Here is a 23,096-nt window from a genome sequence, read left to right on the forward strand (position 1 = left end):
TATTGGACAGTCTATCTCTGGGGAGGAATGAAGTTGTGCTGGTGTTCGGGCACAGCAATGTGGTCGTTACGTATGCCCGCCGTGTGAACCGTGTTGCCTGAATGCTGGATGTGTTTAGAGAGCCTTCTCCATCGAGTTAAGGATGGCACGAGTGAACTCCTGGTTGGTGGCATTGCCGCCCATGTCGCGGGTTCGGACCTTGCTGTGGAATTCGTTAGCTTCAAAAGCTGGTAAAATATGGCAAGATCACGGCGACTCACCCCTGAGCGATAACGTCGTAGACGGCGTTGGAGATGCGGTTGGCGTGGTCGTCAAGGCCGAGGTGTCGCAGGAGCATGGTGCCGCTGAGCAGCATGGCCGTGGGGTTGGCCTGGTCCTTGCCCTTGATGTCGAGACCGACGTGTCTGCAGCCAGGCTCAAAGACGGCCACGTCACGGCCCATGTTGCAGCCGGGGACGACACCCGGGCCGCCAACAAGCGCAGCGGCAATGTTGGACAGAATGCCGCCGTACAGATTGGGCATGACCATGACGTCGAACTGCTGGGGCTTGCTGACGCACTGCATCGAGGCGTTGTCGACAATCATGTCATTGCACTCGAGCTGGGGGTAGTCCTTGGCCAGCCGGCTGAAGGTGCCACGGAAGAGACCGTCGGCCAGCTTCATGATGTTGGCCTTGTGGATGCAGGTGACCTTCTTGCGGTTGTTCGCCAGGGCGAAGCTGAAAGCGAACTTGGCGATGCGCTCCGACTTCGCGCGAGTGATGATCTTCAGCGACTCGACGACGCCCGGCACGCTCTGGTGCTCGAGGCCGCTGTACTCGCCCTCGGTGTTCTCACGGATGATGCAGAGGTCGACGTTCTCGTGGCGCGTCTTGAGCCCGGGGATGTTCTTGACCAGCGAGATGGAGGCGTAGATGTCGAGCTCCTGGCGCATCGCCACGTTGAAGCTCTGGTGGCCGGAGCGGCTGATCGGCGTGTGCAGGATGCCCTTCAGGCCGAGCTTGTTTCGCCTGAGGGAGGCGACGGCCTCCTGGAACTTCTCCTCCGTGCGGCCCGTGGGCGTGGCGGTGTCGAGGCCCGACACCTCAATCTGCTCCCATGTGATGGGCACATTATCCGCCTTGAAGACGGTCTTCACGCTCTCGGCAACCTCGGCACCAATGCCGTCTCCGGGGATCAGCGTGACGGTGTACTTGCCGCCGTACTTGGTGGGCTTGAAGATGTCGGACTGGACTGTCTGGGAGTCGCTGACGCTGGCGAAGCCGCGCGCAACGTTCAGGCGATTTTGGGGCTGGGCAGTGGCCCTGAGCAGCCGCTGGGAGGGAATTGGGGTTAGCAGGGCGCTAATGGAGGCTCGCCATTTGGTGTTGGTGGGACTTTTTGGTTGTTGGGCGGGCACAAGGGAGAGACTCGGAAACAACGTGGAGCTTACCTGAGCAGCGCGGGTAGAGTTCCGAGATAGCATCTTGGCCAATTGAGCGGAGAGAACGAAAATGAGGCTAGTTCCAAGAAGCCGTCGAGGTGGTGACAGGGCGAAGGCAGCGAAGCAGAAAACCGTGGTTGCAGGGCAAATGCCGCAAAACACAAAAGAGGTCCGGTGCCAGTTGCCTGCGCCTGCCTTCGTTGGTCGGCGAGCTCAATTTTCGGTTTCCATGTTCCCGGGCAAGTGGGGCGGTGCCGAAAGCGTGCACGCGCTAAACCATAAGAGTGCTAATGCGGCTTGTTGCAAGTCTGTGACGTCTGCAGCACGGAAAGCAGCGGGTTTCACGTGCTAGTGAACGCCAAAACAGGAGCCCCCATGGGTGATAAGAGAAAGGTCTTATCGCACCTGGAAGTTGAAACTCCAAACGCACGCCAACAACGCCAACCAGTAACGACTCATACTGCGGTAAGCTGAGCTGAGCTGAGCGGAGCCACTTACTTGACTTGCCCGAATTCTTGCATCAGCGGTATCTGGCACTCACCAGTAAGCCAGGAGCTTAGCTTGTCTTAAATCTTAATGACTTGTCGGCTTCGAATCGACCAATGGGGATATCAAGTTGTGGCAGGCACGACGGGTGCCACGGCCGAGATGGGCATGCGCCTGCGTCTTCTGAGTTTGACAACCGAAGGCAGAATCGGAAGCGACGGGCAGCCCGTTGCCGAGTTGTCAGGCCCCTGTGAGACGACCACCCCCACTGCCAACCTTTTGAGTTATTCCCCGTGCGAGGCCAACAATGAACATGCGCCGCGGCTTGCGCTACCGTAACTGCCTATACGTACAGCATCCAATCCGGGAATACCCCTTCGTTTCTGGAACTCGACTCGACTTCGAATAACTACCTACCCACGCCGGCAGCTTTCGATATTTTGCTTTCCCGCCGTTGACAGCTTGAGCCAGAATGTACCCCGTCGACATCCTCAACCTGCGTCCACCAGTGCTTTGTCCTGTAGGTGCCACGACCGGATGCTGCGGAAGCTGTATGCCAGCCCCCGCTCTCTAATCGGATCCTCGAGCCCAGATGGCGGCAGCGTGCACGATATCAGACGATTCCCTCTTGTTCGGTCGGATGACAGGGTTGGACTGTGGCTGCTCGATCCGCGGTCTTGTTCCTCGACGATGGAGTGTATCGCTACGGGTTCGAGATCGAGGACACGTCTCTGAAGTAAAGGGCCACGCTCAGGGCGACCGGTCCCTTCGCTTTCCTCGTGGACTACCAGGTCATCACCCCCACCGGGGATGAAGTGCTGTATCAGCCCGCATCTGTCATCCAGTTCGGGCCGGCAAGCTGTGGGCTGGCGACCTTGACGGACCCGAGCCCCACTTCCCCGTTGTTCCAAACCAGGCTGCCATTCCGAAAAAATAACCATCTCATCATCTACGAGCTTCCCACATCCTGGTCCAAAGTAGGGAACGGCTCGCGCGGGCAGGATGTGGACGTGGGGATGTTCGCGGATGTCCTGGCTCTCTTCGATGTCGCGGCTTCCGGCATGGGAAGCCAAGATCTACACGCGCTGGAGGGCGGATGTCTAATTCGGCGCCAGGGAGACTGCGGCGGTTATGGCTAAAGAGGTCCCGCCAAGACTAATTTCGGAGACTGCCGCTTACAAGTATTTACAATCGCCACGGGGTGAGCGGGGCCACGACGGGGCCTCGACGACTTCGAGCAACATCAACAACGAACAATCGCAAAGACTCGTTGCAACAACTTTACGAAAACTCAACCAAATCGAAAAAAAAGAAAACGAAGTTAACCCTTACCCTAACCTTGACCCTCACCCTAACTATAACCCTTACCCTAACCAGCGGGGGGCTAGCGCCGCCCCCCGCACCCCCCGGCGAACTAACCCGTGGCTAACCCGTGGCGATAGTGCAAACCCCTTGGCGGTCTTGGCGGGGTACTGACGCTGTAAAAACATTGCCGACAATTGGCCGAAATTAGTCTTGGCGGGACCTCTTTAGCCATCAGCACTGCGGCACGCTATTTCGGACCCTCCACGGGTATGAGCCGCAACGTTTCTCTCTTCACGCTCGGCATGGGGATGACCTATGGAGGCCAAAAAACAGAAAGGAATCCAATTTTGGATGTCTCATGCTCTCCTGGAGAAAGACAAAAGGGGCAAAAGAGTAACTAGCATCGCGCTGTTAGGAATTGAGCCTAACGCGGGGGTCGAACCCGCAACCTTGAGATAACGGAGAACCTCCATAAGAGGCTCACGCTCTACCGATTGAGCTAGCCAGGCTGGGTGGATGCGTTGTTGAAAGGGCTGGCGACAGCACAGATTGTGTGAGAGGATTCTGGGCCTCGGAGTGGCAGGCGTTCCTGATTCGTCTGAGGCGAAAAGATTTTATGCAGCACAATCCCGGACGCTGTGGGCTCGGCAGGACGGGCTTTCCCAGTTGAGGTATCCACTCAGGACGGGTAGCTCTCTGGTTTGATGGACACCGAACAGTGCCCCACAAGACCATCCGGGAAGCAGACGCCCAGATCGACTTGTTGACTGTCACAGCGTTCTGAATGCGGTCTCCCTCCGGAAAACCCACGTGCCGTGCGTCGAGACGAGCTTGTAGCCCAGCACGCCCTCGATAAGAGCCACAACCATGGGAGATGTCACGAGGAACCGATCCGAGTACCTGCTCTCCTCGGTGCTCAGGGTCAGCCGGTCGAACATCTCCCCCCAGGCCAAAGGCGGACTGATGAAGGGTGACCGCCACGGCAGGGGGCTGGGGCGACGGTCAGCAGGCGGAGGGCACAACAGCGAAGCCCGGGATTATTTGAGCATACACTGCGTGTGTCAGCGTGATTCACCCGGCACCAACTGTGGCTGCACTGCAGCTCTATCTCCCGGTGGCCGGCGCTCATGGTGAGATGGTACGGCGGCCGGAGCAAAAGCTGGTCGGGCCGCGGGAGAGATTCCACGCTGGGAAGGAATTCGACAGTGGCTCGAGGCGGCGGTGCTGGCGAGTTCTTGGGCGTCTCAATCACCTGTGCCTTGCCCGTCGCGGCGTCCACCTCAACACCAGCGGCGCCTACTGTCTCACGTCAAAGCACGCCAGTAGGTCGCCGCGGAAGACGGGAAACAACTCGGCCGGCTGGAACACCTGCTTCCTGGGCAGGCTCGCTCACCACGAACCCGTTGCGGTGTTCGGACCACGCGGTGGCGGCCCTGGCGGAGGCCGCGACCTCGGAGGGCATGTTGGAGGCCGTCAGCACCAACGAGTTCGCGTTCCGCGTCGTCGGCAAGCTCAAGTACGGCTCGTACTGCGAGTGCGACATCGAGGACGGCGTGCTGTACCTCCAGTGCACGCCGGCCACCTTCGGGACCAACATCGACCTGGTCGCGTCCAAGCTGATGGATAGGCTGTGAGGAAAGGGGGAGTATCGGAGGAAAGGAAAGCTAGACATGAGAAATTGACAGCCGTTGCCATCATGCGCATCAAGCAGTTCCGAACCCCCCGTGAATTGATCACCTTTGCCATGTTGCGTGGAATGCTCCGCAGTCTCTTCAACAACTTCGCAAACCCCCCTGAACACCATGGCGCAGGGTACCTCGAGGGAATGGTTCGACAAAAGAGATGTAATTGTCCCAGGCGCGCCTCAGCGCAAATAAACCTGCACAAGTCCTCAGAAGTCTAACAAAGCACAGCAAACAAAAGAACAGAAAGGTATAGATCGCTCAATCGCAGAACCTAGCAGCACAGCAACCGAACCCAACTGTACACCACCCTCCTGACTCCAAACCCCAATGGTATTGCGCCCTCCCTGCCCGCCAGATGTCAACCACCCACTTCCATCACACATAACCAGCTGATACGAGACAACATAACCAGCTCATACGAGACAGCACACTCCCCTCCCTGCTCCCCCCTCCCCATCTAACTAACCAGCGCCCACATCGTCCTCATCAAGCGGCTCGACCCTGACCAGAATCTCCTCCAGCAGGCCCTCCAAGAAGGTACCGACCTCCTTGCCCATGCCGACGGGCTCCGCCTTGTCGACGTGATCAATCTCCTTGCACACATGCGCCAGCTTGTACACGAGGCGGCGGATCTTTTCGTGCGCGGCCTCGGCGCGCTGCTGGCTGGGCGTGACGGCGGGGGGCGCCCCGCCGCCGCCGCCGCCGCCCTGCTGGTGGAGGTTCTGGGCGGCGTGCAGCTGCTGCAGGCGGATCTGGCGGCGCTTGAGCGCTTCTTCCAGGGCCGGGAAGATGACGTCGTTGAGGGCGTCGAGGTCGCCGTTGGGGTTGGCCGGGGCCGGAGTGGGGAAGGAGAGCGGGTTGCTGCTGCTGGAGGACGATGATGAGGGATCCGCGTTGGGGTGGGGGCGGGGTAGTTCTTTGGACACGAGCCCTTGGATGGGGGCGTTGCTGCCGTGGGAGGAGGGTTTGTGGGGGAGGTTGAGCGGGGCCGGCGCGGGCTGCTGTGCGTATGGGTGGGAGGGTGTCTGCTGGGTGGTGTCAGCGGCGGTCTTGCTTTGCAGCGGCTGCTGCTGTGGCCCTCCGCGAAAAGGGGGAATCTCTGGGATCGTCATCGGGACCAGCCGCGACGAGGACGCCTTGGAGTGCAGCGACGGGCTCTGGGATTGGATGGCGGAGCCAAGGTTCATCACGCCCATCTCCTGCTGCAGCTGCTCATGCAAGACCCGGTCGTAGTCCGGGGAGTTGCTTGCTGGGGTTGGCGGCATGGGCTTGGATACGAGAGATGCACGGGGAGTCTCGGGCGCCTGCAGTGTCTTCAGCGGCGAGTTTGAGGGTGGTCCTTTCCTTGGCGATGGAGGCAAGTCTGCCTGCGCCGGCACCGGTTTCCTTTGAGGCGACACCTGTCTTGATGTGCCCGTCCCACTCGTGCCCTTGAGGGTATCTCTTGTATCAACGGCAAGTTTCGTAGGGCTACCGTCTCGCCTCCTCTCGCCGTAATTGTCCGAGGACTCTATCGTCCTGGACGACCTGGCATTGGTCGCCGAGTCACCCATGGGATTCAGCAAGCCCGGCCTGTGGACGATGTTCCCGCGGTCGCTAACCAAGCGCACGGTCCCAAAGTCCCACATGTCCTCGTTGACGGGCTCCCTGTTCTCGATTTGGTCGCCATCGTCGTCCTCGAAGCTGTCCTCGTCGTCTTGCTTGTGAGTGACGGCCCATCGGTTATAGCGTTCGATCAGCTCGGTGAGATAGCTCGTCTTCTTCGCCTTCCTGACGAAGGGATGCTTGAGCAGGTCTCTCGCTGACGGCCGGTCCTTGGGGTCGCGCTGCAAGCACAGTTCGACGAACTCCTTGAAAGCCTTGGTGAAGTTGCCTTCTAACCGCGGGGCCGGGTTCTTTGGGATCAGGAACAGCACCTTCATGGGGTGGATATCGGCGTACGGAGGTTCGCCGTTGGCAAGCTCCAGCGCCGTGATGCCGAGGGACCAGATGTCGGCCTTGTGGTCGTAGCCGCTCTGCTTGATGACCTCGGGCGCCATCCAGAACGGCGTGCCCACGAACGTGTTCTTTTTGGTCATGGTTGCGGATAGCTGGCCCGAGACCCCAAAGTCGGCCAGCTTTACCTGGCCGTTGGCAGACAGCAGGACGTTCGCCGCTGTTATTGTTAGCAGAATATCTCTCTCGGCAGGCATCTCAGGGGGGCGAACATACCCTTGATGTCCCTGTGTAGCTTCTTGTCTGAGTGCAGGTAGTCCAGGCCCAGCAGCAGCTCGCGCACGATGATGGCGATGTAATCCTCCCCGATAAGGCCGGGCTTCATGAGATCGGCGCAACTGCCGCCGGCGCAGAACTCCATGACGATCCACAGCTCGGCGCCCTTGGCGTAGGAGCCATAGTACTTGGTGACGTAGGGCGACTGCAGCTCGGACAAGATGGCGATTTCCTGGATGATGTCCTCTACCTCGTCCTCGGCGCTCTCGATGTCGATGATCTTGATGGCCACCGACTGGCCGGTACGCTTGTCCACGCTGGCAGCAGGTCAGCAACCTGGGGGAGCTTACAGGCGAGCATGCATACATACCCTTTGTAGACCTTGCCGAAGCTGCCTCCGCCTGTGTTGGTCCAGTCAGCCTTGGTCTTTCCGTGGGACACGCGCACGAGAGACCCGACCAATGCAGTATTCTTTGGTGTAGAGCAGCTCTGGGTCGATCGACCCTTCGGACCCGTCGTACTCCCGGTTCTCGCGGCCCGCCATGGCTGTTTGTGTATCTTTGTGTATCCCTTGCTTCAAGGGAGCTGGTTTAGAAGAAGTGGCGGCTGCCGGCGGGTCTGAGGAACCCTCTCGCGTGTTGTTCCGGCAGGTTGCCCTCCTGCAGCGTTTCCTTCAGGAAGCCAGCCGGCGCGAGCGTGTTCGCACCCTTCTGGCAGTGTCGGCCGCGTGGAGCGAGAGAAGTGGTCGCGACGGTTCGAGCTGACAAGCGAGTGCTTCCAATTTTCCTCGGCAAGCAATGCGGGGAACAACTCAGACAAGGAGCGGTTGCTGGGTGCAATCAGGTCGTAGGCTGGTGAGGTCGCGGGAAGGCAACAGGGCGAGAGCTCGAAGCTGCACCGGTGAGGTGTTGGCTCGGCCAATAAGGGAGCCTAGCTGCTGCTCGAAGTAGGAGTTCGTTAACAATGCTGACAGGATGTAATGCGATAGCCAGGACAAGGCAAGAGCCTAGGATACAGTCATGCTCAAAGGGGTTCTTGTCCGTGTCGGTATACACTAAATGTTCGGCGTTGTCCACCTCGTGTCTTAGTTGCTTGGCTGCCCGCAGATCAACAGCGGGCGAAGGAGCGGCGGTGCATGAAGGTTGGAAGCTCAGACCCGCCTCGATCTCGAATCCCAGGGCAACAAACAGTCAGGCTCAGACGTATTATGTTGAAACAAAAGACACAGAGGAAAAGAGGAACAGTCGCCCTGTTCGAGCATGCGTCGCCGGCAGAGAGGAAGCTCTCGTTGGCCGTTGCTGTGTCTGGATCCAAGGTTGCCCAGACGGAGACAAGTGCGCAAATGTGGGGTCGAGGCAACACAAGCTCCAGACGTTTGTTTACTGCGGTCGGCATGCTTGATCCTCGCTCCCCGCCCCCGCCTGCCAGGGGCAAGAGCCGCCTGTGAGCAGGGCGACAGGGGTGCTGAACAACAGTAACTCCACAAGGTCCTCCAGTTCCCCAGAAACCAGAGACACGGCAATCTCCAACAGGAACACACGAATCAGAGTCGGCGCCGAGACAAATGCCTGCATTGAACGAGAACCGCAAATCCATTCTTTTCCGCTGTCAGTGTGGGCGCACACTGTCCACCGTCCAACGCAACGGCGCGCAATGCGCATTGCCGAGTCCGAAGTGGCAACCTGCAATCCCTGTTGCAATGTGCAGGCGTGAGCATGACAAGAGCTGGAACCGGGTGTAGGTTAACGTTTGCTTTGGTAGCATGGGTCCTGGTGCGGCGCATAAGAGCCTTGCTGGGCGATGCCCCAGAAGATCTCCAATCCGTTCACTTTGACATCACCTCACCGCTTGCCTCTGAAACCCAGAAAAAGCAGGGCGGTCAGTCTTCTCAGTATTCCTTCCGCACCCCGCACCGCATCTTCCACACCTTCCGCACCTCACAAATCCTGCGCGGCTGCCAGATCGCCAATCATCTGGGCTTCGTTTAGCCTGCCCGTAATCCGAGGGATGGATTGGGAAGACCCGGTTGGCTGAGGTGAGCGTGTTCAGCTGCGGTCTGTCAGTCTCCCTGGCGAGTGGGGAATTGACCAAGGCGCCAGCGTCGATCTCCCGGAGGATCATCAGTCCTCCTTTGTCCTGCAAGTCTGGAGTGTCGGAGGAGCAAGAGCCAAACACCAAGTTGACACAATGGCCACGATTCTATTCAGTAGCAAAAAAATGCAAATATGCCCTGTCGGCTCCAGTCCATGCCTGCTGTGTAGGGAGGTTCCGCCGCCCCTCACACCGACTTCGCCCCGAGGAAGGGAACAACACCAGAGAAATGAAAGAAAAGCCACCGCATCGTGGTCAAAGGGCAGTCTAACCTCCCATGCTCACGTCTGACTGCGCCCTTCTAGTGGGGTAATACCATCCCTGCCATCCATGCCCAAGCCAAAGAGGAGAAAAGCGGCCACGATGTGGAAAGCGAAAAAAGAAAGATCGAGCCCAGAGTGGGGTCAAGCTTGTTGGAAAGCTGATGAAATGCCCCTACTCCTCGATGAACTCGAGCATGACCGTCCCATTGGCAAGCCCGGCCTCTTGGATAGTCTCATCTAGATGCTCGATCAGGTCCGTGCCCTGCGGCATCGACTTGAGCTCGAACTCGACGCCCTCCTTGCCGGGCAGCGGCTCCGCCTTGAGCCACTCGTAGATCCGCGAAACACGGTCGTCCAAGCGGAAGCGGCGGATGATGCGCCCAGGCGGATTCCGGACCTGCAGCCTGGTCGTGGTCTGCGGGTCCGCCGGCGGCTCGACATGTGGCCTGTCCGAAGGTATTCTGGCGAAGACGGACTGTTGCGCCGCTGATGCTGCGGGCTCGGCTTCGGCGGGTTCTTTGCCGTTTTCCTCTGCCACGGAGCCCGTCGATCTGGTGAGCTCGTCCGGGTCTGCGATGCTTGGCCGGCTCGGGCCTCCGTTCGCGTCGAGGCTGTTCTGCAGCGCCATCTCGAGCATTTCCTCCTCCGTCATCCGATCTACATCCACCATCCGCTCGGGCCGCTTGATCTTGGAGACCGGATTCTTGCTGTTGGCGGACAGGCTGTACCGGTCCAGGAACTCGGCAAGCTGCGCGTGAAATTCGAGCGCCTTCGGGAAGGGGGTCCCACTCCAGACCTTGACCTGCTCGCCAGTTCGCGGATCGATAATCGAGACATGAGGGTAGTTGTTCGGGTTCAGGTGGCCCTCGTTGGGGAAGTAGAAGGTGATGTATTGCTCTGCAGCAAAGTCGTCCTTGTCGTATTGGAGGAAGATGAAGTTCTCCCTGACCAGAGCTTTGACAGCCTCGTCCTTCCAAATATCGCGGTTCAGGGCCTGGCAGTTGAAGTCCGACATGTCCTGGAGGTTGACCAGGATCCATTTCTTGTTGTCTTTGCCCTCTTCGCGGGCCGCATCCCAGCTAAGGTGCGCCATCAACTCGTATGGCGGGCGGAACAGCTCTGCCAGCCGGGATGCGTGGCTGCGCCCTGCCGTCCCGGTCCCCTGCGACGAAGCGCGTGACGATGGGACGTTCTCCTCCCAGACGGACTGGGCGAAAGGGTTATTGGGCGGGCGAGCTGCGGCTTGTTGGTTAACCATGCGCATGGCTGGTTCAAATCGACCCAGCTCGGAAACTCACCTCTAGCCTGCTGTCTCCTACGTAGTTGCTCTAACACGACAGCATGCCCATCATCGTCGTCGGCACCATAGCTCGGGCCGACCAGCGTCTCGGTTGTGCGCGCCATCGGAGCTCGGACACTGCCTTCACCTGCTGCCGCGCCACTATACAGCTCCTCCTGTAGCCTCTTTGCCATGGCGGCGTCCTCCTCCTCTTGGGCCTTCCTGGCAATATTAGCAACCTCATCAGCATCGTCCCCCTCGTCCTCGGTCATAGGCACGTCGTCGTCGTCTGAGTCGATGTGAATAACACCCTGCGAGTCTTGACGGCCGATTTGCGGGCGGGTCGGTCTGCTGGAGCGGCTGGTCGACGCTGCGGTGGCAGTCGAGGGGCCGGCGTCGCTCAGTGACCGTTGCAGGTCTTCGTCGGCGAACCAGAGTTGAACCGCTTGCTCCAACTGGGAGCCGCAGAGCTCAAGCATGTGTTCGGCAGCCGTGTGGCTGGCGCCAGTGATGCCTATGAAGGCCTCTATATCTTCGGCCCTTGCCATCGTGACGGACAGGAACTCGGTTTGGTCGGTCAGCTCGTTGCTGGACGGAACAGAGTGGCGAAGAGGTTCCAGGCGGCTTCGGAGTGGGTGGGGGACTTCGACCCTGCGATTGATATCGGGGCGCCCGAAAAAGAAGTGCTCGTAGGTTTAAACCTCAAAACAAGATATGCAGCTTCATCCAACTGGGTGGAAGCCCGGAACCGCGGAAAATACGTTGGGAGAACCTTGACCCTGGAACGGCTCTTGCAGTTTCGAGTTACGGGTGAAATGGGTGATCGCGGTTACCTGTGACGCAACAGGGTGAACCTGATGGGGGGTCCCCGTGCACACTTCTTCCACCACCCACCGCCAGCCCCACCAAGCAGGCTGCATCCAGGGTTAGGGTCGCTTGAAAGAGCTCCCGTTGCCCCTTTCTGTTCAAGCCAGGCGTGAGCATTCTCGAACCGCCCAGTCTGCGAAAAAGGAAATTGAAATAAAGCATAAAAGTAAAATAAAAATAAATGTACTCAAGATGTGGTAAACCCAAAGTCATTGCCCGTGTGTGGTAGAATCAACCGCCTTGCGTTTCCTCTGAGTTTGGAGCTTCTGCATTTGAGCAGAACTTCCGGCTGAGTAACCCAACCCTGAGCAACCAGCGCTGCTTGCGCGTGCAACAGCAGCCTGCTGGTGGTGCCCGCTGATGCGTCACTGTGGCAGCCTCCTCGCTCCAACACCAGCCTGTGTCAACACAAGGGTCTCCTAGAGCATAGATACCCCCACCGAAGCGCTCAACATCCAGCAGCCATCCATGGTCTGTTTCGCCTTCATTTTATTTTCATTTTTGAAGCAATCACTCGCAGTTGACCTCAGGCTGGCGCGTCTCCTATTCCCGGTGTTCCCCCCCCACCCCTTGCTGAGCGTCTCAAGTCTTGGACACGCCCCGCTTGCCTTCCTTTTCCTCCCAGCATGGCTGCGCCCGAGGACGTGAAGAGAGAGCTCAACCTCATAGAAAATGCGGAGTGGCGGATTCTGTCAGCTTCCTCTGACGAGGAAAAGCTGCAGCGGTTGCTGAAGGTGTACTTAGCACCGCTGCTGCTCAAGGCCGGGAGTGAGCATGTCTCGGTGAGGAACAAGGTAGGTCCTCCTCTCCTTTACCGAACCTCACCATTGTGTCCCAGACGTGCTGTTCATGGAGCTCACCGATCCCTGACAGGTGATATCCACATGCCAGACCATCAACAAGCTCATCAAGTCACCGGGGTACGGCACCATACCTTACTTACCCACCCCTTGCCCCAAGCATCCAGCCAGTCGGATGCAGTTGGACGCAGGTTCGCTGACTCCTCGCCCCAGCATCGTTCTCCCCGTCGGCAGCCTCCTCGACCAGTACAGGGCAACAGAACATCCCCTCATCCGGCACTTTGACTTGATATACATCCAGCACAGTGTGGGGAAGCTAGATGCGGATGAACACCGAAGCTTGATCCCGAAGGCCTTCCGCGGTATCAGCAAGGACTCGGCGGCCTCAGCCAGCCAACTCTTCAATGTCATTCTGCGCATGCTCCCTGCTGTTAGGATTCCGCCGCGGGGAAGCAAGGAAGACGCCGACTTCCGAGACGCAATGGGCTTGTCAGATCCCAAAGACGCAGGATTTGCTGCCGACTGGTTTGGGAAACTGTTGTTGTTGAGGACAAGTACGGCAGCCTCAGATCAGTCGCCGGGTTTGACCGACGCGGACATCAACTTTCTCACTCTCGGCAAACCCGCAACTTGGAACCCCGCTGCTGGGGGGCTCAACCTCCCCGAAACCCGGATCCAGGTTGCCAATCTGCTGGCCAGCGGCGCATTTAGCGATACCGAGCGGTTTATCCCCGCCATCTACGCTGCGTCGAGTCCCGATTACCGTATCTCAGGGGTCGGAGACGACTTGCTGAAGAGGAGCTCGGTCTCTCTTGAAGACCGTAACTTGGTCCAAAGGCTGTTCGAAGCGCACTCGCTGCTGCCGCCCCCGTATAGGATCCGCATACTTGGTGTCCTCAGCAAGTCCGAGATTGCCACCACATTCACCGATGAAATCCTTGCTGCCTTCCGCCGGAATGCCACCCGCCAGTCCGAGGCCGCCGACGCCATGCAGGTTGATGGCCAACCCCCAGCCTCGAAGCCGTCAGGGCTCGAAGTCAACAAGCTCCACCGCGCGCTGTTCGAGTTCATCAACTGGGTGGCCCGCATCGGGCCCAGCAAGACCGACTACAACAAGATAGGACCGCCGCTGGTAGATCTCCTCGGAGACTTCGTGGCCGCCCAAGGCTGGCCAAAGCCGGCTCGCCTGTCGCTGGACGAGAGCGCTCTGCGTGCGAGAGCTTACGAAACGATCGGCATACTCTCCAAGGGCTCATCGATGTCGGATAAGGAACGCATGTCCCTGGCTGGATGGCTGTTCCGTTCCCTCACGGAAGACCCGACCCCTGACGTCGTCGTCAACATTGACGGCGCGCTGTCCAGTCTGGCTAGCCTTTTCAAGCCCCCGCACGATTTTGTGGTCAACGCCCAGCTGCAGTCCATCCTTTTGACCTATATGACGCTGAAAGACAATGAAGGGGGTGTCGTCCGCAGTGCCCGCCACGCCGTCACCAAGTGGGCAAACAATTGCCTTCTGTTCTCCGACGTCCACGCACGCTGGATCGATATCCTCGCCATTGCCGGCCGTCCCAATGAGCGCAGCGATGTGGTGGAGGAGGGCCAAAGGGGCCTTGACCCCTGGACCTACTACGCGAATGACGACAAGTCACGGACCCTGCCCGACTGGAACGAACTGGTCCACATGTTCTTCCGAGAGGCCATCATGCCTCGGAATGCACCCGCTCCCTCGGCCCAGGGCCAGGGCATGGAAGTGGACGACTCGGGAGTGTTTGTCAACTTCCCGGCAGAATCACTCCCAGCCTTTCCCGTCGCTGTCGACTATTGCCGACGCATCTTGTTCCTCACCGCACTCCAAGACTTCCACATCGAGCCGGGCTGGGAACAACGGCTCGGCGCACTGGTGGAATCCGATCTTGCTACTCGCCACGCTATTCGGCGCTACTTGTCCTCTTCTGCCTCCCAAGAGCATGCTCTCTTCCACCTGCTCCGTGCCGCATTTGAGGGGATGATCAAAGAAGAGGCCAGGATTGCTGAGCCATGCGCCCGGGCTTTCGTCGACATCGCATCGTTGTCGCCGAGCGCCACCCTGGAGCCCCTGGCGTCCCGCGCCGTAGAGCTGTTGCCCTTGGTCAAGTCCAACAGAAAGGAACTCCGGATTCTGGGCTCCAGAGCTTTTGGCATTCTTGCAGCCCATCCTTCCAACAGCTCAGAAGCCGTTGCTGGCTTCAGAGAAACCTTGATCGGCGTGACAAAGAGTCTCACTACGGCGGTCGGTTCAGAGTTGAACGCGATTGAGGGCGCGTTCCTTGCACTCGCTCATCTCTTATCCCGGCGCATATACTATTCTCCAACATCCGCAGGGAGCCTGACAGCCGATCTTTCCCGTTTGTTGCCACCCCTCAGCTCCGTTACCTCGGCCACCACATCGACTCAGGAAGCCCTGTTTGGAGCATACTCCCAGCTTTGGACTGCAGGCGTACAAATTGTGCCTGGGACGACCGATGACACCGAAGATCTCTCCGGCCGCATATCGGAAATGTTCATTGACCCCCTGGTTCAGCAGGCGAAGAGGGGCAACGAAAAGGCGATCACTGCGCTGGGCAGACTCGCTATCTCCTTGCCGGCAACAGAGCCGGTAGACGCAACCACGACAAAAGATATTCTCAGCTCGATCCTGGAGAAGCTCTACGCTCTCCATGAGATCAAACAAGCCGAGGTTCACTTTGCCGTGGGAGAAGCCATTACGGCGGCAGTTGCATGCTGGGACGCCGAAGTCGTCCAGCTAACCCTCGATGTGCAGAGCGAGGGAACCTCCTACCAGACGCCTAAGCGCTCCGGGCGTCTTACTGCTGTCCTGGAGAAGCTTTTGGCCGACTGCAAGGCCACCAAACCGTCGCTGCTGAAGGCTTCCGGTATTTGGTTGTTCTGTGCCATCCAGCATTGCTCTCACCTGCCAGAGATACAGTCGAGACTCAGGCAGTGCCAAGCCGCCTTCATGCGGCTCCTTAGCGCTAGGGATGAGCTTGTGCAGGAAACAGCATCCCGCGGTCTTGCTTTGGTGTACGAGAAGGGCGACGCAGAGCTGAAGGGTGAGCTCGTCCGCGACCTTGTCTCGGCCTTTACCGGCACGGGGCCGCAGCTCAAGGTTGATCAAAAGACGGAGCTCTTCGATGCGGGTGCCCTGCCCACTGGCGACGGCAAGTCGATCACCTCGTATAAAGACATTGTCAACCTGGCCAACGAAATCGGCGACCCTAGTCTCGTCTACAAGTTCATGTCGCTCGCGACCAACGCTGCGACTTGGTCCACACGCTCCGCCTTTGGACGGTTCGGGCTCAGCAATATTCTTTCCGAGTCGGAAGTTGACCCGAAGCTCTACCCCAAGCTCTATCGTTACCGGTTTGACCCGAACCCGAACGTCCAACGCTCCATGAACGATATCTGGAAGGCCTTGGTCAAGGACCCCAACGCCGTCCTGGAAACACATTTCGACAGCATCATGCAAGACCTGTTGAAGAGCATTCTGGGCAAGGAATGGCGGGTCCGTGAGGCCAGCTGCGCCGCCATCTCGGACCTGATTTCTGGCCGGCCTTTCCAGACGTATGGCCGGTACTACAAGGATATCTGGGCGGCCGGCCTCAAAGTCCTCGACGACGTCAAGGCCACCGTTCGCAACGCCGCCTTCCACCTCTGCATCGCCCTCTCCACAACGCTAGTCCGGCAGCTCGAGGAATCGGGATCCACAGCGACCTCCAAGGCCATGATGGACGAGGCCCTCCCATTCCTGCTCTCCGACAAGGGCATAGAAAGCAGCGTCGCGGAAGTCAAGATCTTCGCAACCATCACGGTCATGAAGATCGCCAAGAGCGGCGGCGACGCCCTCAAGCCCTACATCCCCACCATGATCCCGCACCTCCTCGGCCTCCTAAGCACCATCGAGCCCGAAGCCATCAACTACCACTACCAGCGCGCCGGCGAAGACAACCGCGAGCGGATCGACAAGCTCCGCAGCGCCATGGTCTCGCGCTCCCCCATCGCCGAAGCAATCGACAACTGCCTCCGCAGCGTCGACGACGCCGTCATGGCCGACCTCGCCCCCAAGCTCCAAGAAGCCATCAAATCCGCCCTCGGTATGCCCACCAAGCTCGGCTGCGCCCGCGTGCTAACCGCTCTCGCCACCCGCCACGCCCTCTCCTTCGCACCCTACTCCCCAACCTTCCTCACCCTCCTCGAAACCCAGACGCTCGACCGCAACGACGAAGTCAGCCAAGCCTACGCCCGCGCCGCCGCCTACGTGCTCCGCGCGGTGCCCACGCCCGACGCGAAGGCGTGCTTCGCCGCCCGCCTGACCGCGCTCTATCTAGCAGCCGAGGACGACGGGCGGCGCCAGAAGACGGCCGACACGCTGCTGGCGCTGGCCAAGATCTCGCCGGACCACTTCTCCGCGCTCGAGGCCGCGCTGCTGCCGCTCGCCTTCCTCGCCATGCACGACGCCGACGAGTACGTCGCGCGCGCCGGCCGCGAGGTCTGGGACGCCCACGCCGGCGCCTCCGGCCGCGCCGCCGTGCGCCACCTCCGCGAGATCGCCGCGCTCGCCCGCCGCGCGCTGGATACCCCTCTGTGGGCGCTGCGGCACGCGGGCGCGCTGGCCGCCGCCGCGGCCGTCGAGGCCGTCGTCGCTGTCGGGGAGGCCGCTGGCCGGGTGGATGCGGACGCGCTGGCGGTCGTGTGGCCTGCGTATGACAGGGCGCTGGCGCTGAAGACGTTTGAGGGGAAGGAGAAGCTGCTGGAGGCGCTGCCTGGGTTTGTGAAGGCGAGTAGGGAGGGCGGGTTGTGGGAGGGGAACGGCGGGGAAATGGCGGGGCGGTTGGCGGCTGTGGTGGTGAGGGAGGCGAAGAGGAATAATGAGGCGTATCGGCCGCATGCGTTTAGGTGTTTGTGGAGGGTTGCGGCGGTGAGGCCGGATCTGGAGATGGTGGCGGAGATCGCGGAGATCGTGGCCCCGTATTTGGTCGTGGAAGAAGAGGAGGGCGATGCCATGGAAGTCGACTCGGACGAGCCGAAGGGGTCGAAGGGCAGAGGAGGCGGGTTGGACCTGAAGAGCCGGACCGTGTGGGCTGCGGTGGAGGCCGTGGTGAAGGGGTACAATCGGCCGCGGATGAGGCAGAGTCCGGCGGCCGTGCTGCGGGAGGTTGTCCTCGCGCTGGAGTCGGCTGCCGGCAGTCAGGGCAAGGGTCTCCACGCCCAGTCCCCGTGCGTTTCGCGGCCCGAGTTCGCCGCCATCCGGAGGACGTTCTGGTACGAGTGTGTGCGAGAGGTCCTGGAAGACGCTGTCAGCGAGGCGGCCGTGGCTGATACCGTGGGGACTCGGGGAGAGGATGGGCGTGAGGTCGTCATGTGGTTCCTCCGCACGCTGGACCTGGAGGCGGATGACCTGGGCACTGAGGAGCAGCGTCTTGGCAGGGCCAAGGCCCTCAAGGCCACGCTGCGGCTGGGGAAGTCTTTAGCTGGACTGGCGGAGGATGGCGAGTGGAAGGCCGAATTGCGGGATGTGGTTGAGAAGGCTCTGGCGAGGGAGAGGTCTCTGGACGTGCAGAAGGCCTGGAGGGAATGTCTGGAGTTGTTGAAGTAAGACAGGCTCGTATGTTTAGGAGTAACCACCGTCAATGAAGGCCTGTACGTCTTTTTCGGTTCTGATTAAACCACGTGGCGACCTAGCACCAACTCTGACGACCAGTCTTTCCGAGGGAGAGAGAGGTGTCTCTAACTCTGAAACATGAACACGAACATCCAAAATCGATTACTCGTGACTTACTTGTTTGTGGCTCCTTGGTATCTGAGGTTGTAAGAGGCGGCCGTGGTGCCTCTGCGGCAGTACTGCTGAAGCGGTACCCATGGAAAGAAAGGTCGATATCTCAAGCTTTGAAACATACACCAGCCGGAATCCTCAAAAGAGTGGCCTTTGAAGTTTGATGATGCACTAATCAATGTACGTTGTCAATCAGTAATTTCGCCCTCTCGAGCAGGAACGTTCTGCAAGTCAGACAAGAGACAATGGCTATGCACGTATACCCCGAGTCAATATGCAAGAGGCCGTTGGCATGACAAAACAGCAGCAATTCAAGGTGATGTTTCTCACCACTTTTTCTTTTCACTCGGTTCTCCTCCGGTTCGCTGTCGACACGCTGAACTGTTTGTTAGGTATGTCGCATCCTCGAGAGCCGCTTGAACGGTCTCAAGAGCGGTCCCGGCCATAGCGGACGAAACAACAACGCTTATCTTCGGTCGCCTTTCGGTTGTTTTCCGTGATGACGTTACATCCCGAGTCTTAGAATCGAAAACTCCAGGATTCTCCTTGGAGCTGACGGGTCGTCTGGACTTCATTGACAAGCGGCCCGTGCCCGCACCAGGCTGGTGATGTCTCGTTCAAGCCTAGCCGAGTACGTTCTTATGCCTAACCGTTGTTTAGACTCGGATGACGCCACTCATGAGCTGCCACCGTGGCAATGTACACAGTAAGCGACGGAGGCCGGGAGGATAGGCCTACAGACTTGAGGCGAAAGTGGTATTGTGTTAAGATACTCCGTAGAGCTTCTAATTACATCCTGGTGCCGTGACCAAGCGTGCTGCCAGTTTGACCGCGCCTTGATTCCCCCGAGGATTCTTTGGGCGAGGACGTCGACGCCTCGATCATGCGCTCTTTAAGCATGCGCAAGGTGAAATAGCATCGAACGGTCAATTAGCTCGACGACGTACCTAGGTACTTTTTGCCAATCTCTGCGGTCAGCTCCGTGCTGTCATGTTGGAGACGGCTTGCCCCAGTGCCCAGGAAGATGGTTGCACGAGTCCCAGAGGCAGGCTTGCTGATAAAACACTGAGCGAGCCAAGTTTCGACAGCTGATTCAGACGAACGTCAAGGCGTTTGCCTGCTATGGAGCGGTCGTGCCCTACGGATCACAAACATGGAGACGTCTTCCGAAAGCAAGCGAGCGTGGCAGAGTCGAAACACAAAGAATGGGAAGATTGGGTCCTTACGTCCGGAAATAAGGAGCACAAGAGTACAAAGCCCCGCTGCACACATCTCAGAACAGCTCCATTCCGTACTGGTATGTAATACAGAAACCCAGGCCGTTGATAAAGCCACTCCCTTCCTAAACAGAATGACTCATGCTCCCATGTATTTTTTCGGGCCGTTGGCAATATCATCGACCTCGGGGAACCTGGAAGCGATTGCGGAAGCAAAACGCGGCCCGGCTAGTTCTATAAGATCGTAGATCGTCGACGAGCGGGAGGACGTCGGTCTGACATGGGCACCTGGGAGCAACGGCCTCGCCCACCAAGCTTTGTACGGAGTCCAAGCTTTGTACGGAGCGAAGGTGCGTGCCTCGTTCGGAGATGACGGTTCTTGCAGTCCCACGGCTGCGAGCGGAGGGCGGGGCGGCGTGCCCTTTGCAAGCCCACAATGGAAAAGCGCTGGGCCCCGCGCAGCCTGGCTCTGAGCACCGCCGCGGGCCAACGTGATCTACACTCCCGTGGTGCCGCGATCTGGGCCCACGATTTGACGCAGTGGGCTGGTTCGTTGATTGGGCCATGCATTGATGACTTGCATGTGTCAAGTCGGGTAGGCTTACTGCCGGGTTATTTCTGTCGCCCTAGTGCGACTTCACCGTCGTTTCTGATACCTGATGAGAGCAACAAGCAAGACGACGCGAGATGGCGAACAAGGAAGCACGAGCTGGACCGTGACTCGCTCCAGACAATGAGAGAGGCAGTCTGAGCACCCGCCTCGGCGTTTCGGTTGCTTGCGTCCTTCGATGCTTCCAGTCTGTGCGCCCCAAGCTTGCAAGCATCGCTGCTGAGCCCTAAGATGTGGAGCTCGCAGTCTTGGCCTGGGCGTGGCTCGAGCATGCGCACACAGTACGGAATACTTCTCCGCCCCGACAGATCTGGACAGTAGGTGCTGGAGGTTATAGAGGTCCCGCCAAGACTAATTTCGGCAAATTGTCGGCAATGTTTTTACAGCGTCAGTACCCCGCCAAGACCGCCAAGGGGTTTGCACTATCGCCACGGGTTAGCCACGGGTTAGTTCGCCGGGGGTACAGGGGGCGGCGCTAGCCCCCCGCTAGTTAGGATTCGGGTTAAGGTTAGGGTGAGGGTCAAGGTTAGGGTACGGGTTAACTTCGTTTTCTTTTTTTTCGATTTGGTTGAGGTTTGGTAAAGTTGTTGCTACGAGTCTTCGCGATTGTGCATTGTCGATGTTGCTCTAAGTCGTCATGGCCCTGCTCACCCTGTGGCGATTGTAAATACTTGTAAGCGGCAACCTCCGAAATTAGTCTTGGCGGGACCTCTATAACCACGACCCAGTAGGTACCTATCCCGTACGGAGCAGCGTGAAAGACGAAGCCGCTGTCGACAGGGGAGCTGTCCAGGTAGAGCGGCGAGAAGTTGGTTGCTGCGATCCGGTCCGAGACATTGGCTGCCCATATCCGCACTGCTCACCATTCTTTACACGGCCGAGTAGCTCACCATCTGCGAGTATGAAAGCGTGGTCCAGCTGCAGAAAAAGGACAACGGGATTCAAAGGTTCGTTTGGAGAAGGGGGCCCTCGGCTGCGAGCGAGCAGCATGGGTGCCCAGTGGCGGCACAACTCTGCTCGGGTTGTGCACCTCAACTGTACGGAGTACACACGCACACACCAGTGTACACGACCTACTGCGTAAGACCATGCTGGACCATCGGGGAATACCGTTTGTTTGCGGTGGTATTTGAAACGAAACGACAACCCCCACCCCCCGCAACGGTGCAAACAGATGTGCTGTGTACTCCGCATTCCTCTGACATCGGTGATGGCGCGGGAACAAACTTGAGCTTGGGGATCAAGCGCAGGATCGCAATACGGAGACACACGTTCACTCCCCCTCCGACACTTTACCTAGTCGCACATATCGCACACGCCCTTGCCAGGGGCGCTGCGCACAGCCGGTGCCTGCGGAGACGGCATGGCCGTGTGTGGTGCTCTACCAGAATCTGACCTCTACCTGAGGTACACAGTACTTCCCTTATTCCCGTTCGCTAACTCCCTTAGGCACATAACGTTACTGCGGTACCTTCGCTTCTCCACCAGCCCTCCTCTCCGGTGCACCCCACTGGGTCAAGACACCGAAGTGGCGCGGTCGATCAGAAAGTTGCAGTGGGAACGGTCAAACGATGCCATGTTCAGCCACAGAGGTACATAACGGTAACTACCTGACCTGTAGAGCAGTCACGACCTGTGCGAGCTGATCCAGCGGAAGGCTCTGCTGTGTCGTGCGACGGAAAGGAGCACTGGCACGAGTATCGCCCGCGGTACCTCGGCCCAAGGGATACTCAGAGAGTCTCAATTCGGCCACCATTCCCGCCGCATCGTTTGCCATTGCAGCCCCCTGACGTATACCACGGTCGCTTCGTCGTCAGTGACGCCAATTTGCAGTAACCCTGAGAAAGAGCAAGGCTTGAAGAAAAGCGCAGCGTCATTGTTTGTCCCAAGATGTACGGAGAATGTACGGAAGTACCAGTTTACACTTCGGTGTAGGAAACGAAACGTGCACTCACGGCAAGCTCAGTGTGGCGGGGAACGGGATCCGACGCGCAGCAATGATCATTGCGCCTGGGTCGGCCGCTTCGGGCTTGGACCTTCCCCACCTGCACTATCCACCCGCCGGGGCAAATTCTCTCCAGACCTCCATAGTTTGACGGTCGGCGCCTTCCCAGTTTTCAACTTTTCGCTCTACTTTGCAAAAGTCTCTCCACATACGGTTCCTCCCCCTTCATCGGGCCCTTTTTTTTTCTCTTCCTTTTCCAAAATCCCGCAGCAAAGCCCTCGAACGTCTCGCACTTCGAGTGCTTCTCTGTCGTTCCTCTCCTTTTGCCTGATCCTGCTTTCCGTTCACAAACATCCTTTGTGTTTTGGTGGCGCATCGCTCTCGGCGTTCCGGCAGCTCCCGCGCTCTTCCTCCAACTGTTGCATTCAACTTAGACAACCCCGTCGCCGCGACACCCTTGCGATCCCGATCGCCGAGCCGCAACTTCACCGAACAACGAGATTCGTCGCCAGTCCCACCGAACCTCGGTCCTCCACTGCCGCGGTGCGCGTTGAGACGGATTGCTAGTGCCCTGCCACGTCAAGGGCTTTCCGAGAGTAAGTAATGATTGCTGGCCCGGATTGCACCTGTCCATTGAACTTCGCGTCGTGCCTGAGCTATGTGAACTTGACTCTGGACTTGGAACTGGTGGATCTCTGGCGGTTCTGGTGGCCGAGGTGGATGGACGCTTGATGGACGCTTGATGGAAGATGCTGGACGACGGGCCCTTTCGGCCAGTGCCGTGGCACTCGGGGTTGGACATACTACAGAATCGAACGGACGGCCTCGCTCGAACCCTGCCCCGAACACTTGCGCGCCCGCCTCGCATCCCCGCCGAATGCCGACCTGGTGACGCCCGAAGGCGTCCGATCGCCGCATCAATGCTCAGCCCCCGTGATACCCTGATACCGCTGCGCTGGAGCTCCCCACCGGAGCGCGTCACTTCCTTGGCGTTGGGCCTCTGCAAGACTGTCACAGGAGACGATCTACACACGCCTCGAGCTCCGTTGCATCGTAGTGCTGGAATGTCGCCGAGTTTTGATTTGGCCTGGGGCGGAAGCGTCAT

General features: G+C 59.0%; 7 protein-coding genes and 1 non-coding gene across 8 annotated transcripts; 3 read left to right on the forward strand and 5 right to left on the reverse strand.

Annotated features, from left to right (window-relative positions):
• Window positions 1-1,592, reverse strand: THITE_163734 (uncharacterized protein). The gene is made up of 3 exons (XM_003656948.1): window positions 1,433-1,592; window positions 261-1,315; window positions 1-202 (listed from the first exon to the last, which is right to left on the reverse strand). The coding sequence occupies exons 1-3, from the start codon at window positions 1,463-1,465 to the stop codon at window positions 115-117; spliced, it is 1,176 nt and encodes a 391-aa protein (XP_003656996.1). The 5' UTR covers window positions 1,466-1,592; the 3' UTR covers window positions 1-114.
• A 1,007-nt stretch (window positions 1,593-2,599) lies between these two features.
• On the forward strand, window positions 2,600-3,048 carry THITE_2092161 (uncharacterized protein; the record flags this gene model as incomplete). Its single annotated transcript, XM_003656949.1, has 2 exons — window positions 2,600-2,604; window positions 2,664-3,048. 2 exons carry the CDS (start codon window positions 2,600-2,602, stop codon window positions 3,046-3,048), a joined length of 390 nt encoding a protein of 129 aa, XP_003656997.1.
• Window positions 3,049-3,635: 587 nt separating this feature from the next.
• Window positions 3,636-3,723, reverse strand: THITE_t140. Its single transcript has one exon. It is a non-coding gene; the product is annotated as a tRNA-Lys (tRNA).
• A 164-nt stretch (window positions 3,724-3,887) lies between these two features.
• THITE_2122313 (uncharacterized protein) lies at window positions 3,888-4,246 on the reverse strand. Its single transcript, XM_003656950.1, has one exon. It carries the CDS (start codon window positions 4,150-4,152, stop codon window positions 3,985-3,987), a length of 168 nt encoding a protein of 55 aa, XP_003656998.1. The 5' UTR covers window positions 4,153-4,246; the 3' UTR covers window positions 3,888-3,984.
• THITE_2122314 (uncharacterized protein) lies at window positions 4,247-5,104 on the forward strand. The gene has a single exon (XM_003656951.1). It carries the CDS (start codon window positions 4,342-4,344, stop codon window positions 4,846-4,848), a length of 507 nt encoding a protein of 168 aa, XP_003656999.1. The 5' UTR covers window positions 4,247-4,341; the 3' UTR covers window positions 4,849-5,104.
• THITE_2122316 (uncharacterized protein) lies at window positions 5,105-7,780 on the reverse strand. The gene is made up of 4 exons (XM_003656952.1): window positions 7,570-7,780; window positions 7,481-7,511; window positions 7,111-7,427; window positions 5,105-7,054 (listed from the first exon to the last, which is right to left on the reverse strand). Exons 1-4 carry the CDS (start codon window positions 7,652-7,654, stop codon window positions 5,361-5,363), a joined length of 2,127 nt encoding a protein of 708 aa, XP_003657000.1. The 5' UTR covers window positions 7,655-7,780; the 3' UTR covers window positions 5,105-5,360.
• A 1,653-nt stretch (window positions 7,781-9,433) lies between these two features.
• On the reverse strand, window positions 9,434-11,419 carry THITE_2122317 (uncharacterized protein). The gene is made up of 2 exons (XM_003656953.1): window positions 10,763-11,419; window positions 9,434-10,700 (listed from the first exon to the last, which is right to left on the reverse strand). The coding sequence occupies exons 1-2, from the start codon at window positions 11,289-11,291 to the stop codon at window positions 9,637-9,639; spliced, it is 1,593 nt and encodes a 530-aa protein (XP_003657001.1). The 5' UTR covers window positions 11,292-11,419; the 3' UTR covers window positions 9,434-9,636.
• Window positions 11,420-12,891: 1,472 nt separating this feature from the next.
• On the forward strand, window positions 12,892-18,109 carry THITE_2070453 (uncharacterized protein; the record flags this gene model as incomplete). The annotated part of the gene is made up of 2 exons (XM_003656954.1): window positions 12,892-17,138; window positions 17,232-18,109. The coding sequence occupies 2 exons, from the start codon at window positions 12,892-12,894 to the stop codon at window positions 18,040-18,042; spliced, it is 5,058 nt and encodes a 1,685-aa protein (XP_003657002.1). The 3' UTR covers window positions 18,043-18,109.
• Window positions 18,110-23,096: the final 4,987 nt, after the last annotated feature.

Source organism: Thermothielavioides terrestris, chromosome 5, assembly GCF_000226115.1.
Source record: "Thermothielavioides terrestris NRRL 8126 chromosome 5, complete sequence".
In the NCBI taxonomy this organism is placed as follows: Eukaryota; Fungi; Ascomycota; class Sordariomycetes; order Sordariales; family Chaetomiaceae; genus Thermothielavioides; species Thermothielavioides terrestris.

What these genes read in the sequence shown, in the direction of transcription:
- THITE_163734 (XM_003656948.1), bottom strand. Translation starts at nt 1,465, where the DNA reads ATGCTATCTCGGAACTCTACCCGCGCTGCTCAG. An exon ending in ACTCTACCCGCGCTGCTCAG is followed by an intron (nt 1,316 to 1,432) that starts GTAAGCTCCACG and finishes ATTCCCTCCCAG; the next exon opens with CGGCTGCTCAGGGCCACTGC. An exon ending in TACGACGTTATCGCTCAGGG is followed by an intron (nt 203 to 260) that starts GTGAGTCGCCGT and finishes CGAATTCCACAG; the next exon opens with CAAGGTCCGAACCCGCGACA.
- THITE_2122313 (XM_003656950.1), bottom strand. Translation starts at nt 4,152, where the DNA reads ATGTTCGACCGGCTGACCCTGAGCACCGAGGAGAGCAGGTACTCGGAT.
- THITE_2122314 (XM_003656951.1), top strand. Translation starts at nt 4,342, where the DNA reads ATGGTGAGATGGTACGGCGGCCGGAGCAAAAGCTGGTCGGGCCGCGGG.
- THITE_2122316 (XM_003656952.1), bottom strand. Translation starts at nt 7,654, where the DNA reads ATGGCGGGCCGCGAGAACCGGGAGTACGACGGGTCCGAAGGGTCGATC. An exon ending in CACCAAAGAATACTGCATTG is followed by an intron (nt 7,512 to 7,569) that starts GTCGGGTCTCTC and finishes GGACCAACACAG; the next exon opens with GCGGAGGCAGCTTCGGCAAG. An exon ending in TTCGGCAAGGTCTACAAAGG is followed by an intron (nt 7,428 to 7,480) that starts GTATGTATGCAT and finishes ACCTGCTGCCAG; the next exon opens with CGTGGACAAGCGTACCGGCC.
- THITE_2122317 (XM_003656953.1), bottom strand. Translation starts at nt 11,291, where the DNA reads ATGGCAAGGGCCGAAGATATAGAGGCCTTCATAGGCATCACTGGCGCC. An exon ending in TAGGAGACAGCAGGCTAGAG is followed by an intron (nt 10,701 to 10,762) that starts GTGAGTTTCCGA and finishes AACAAGCCGCAG; the next exon opens with CTCGCCCGCCCAATAACCCT.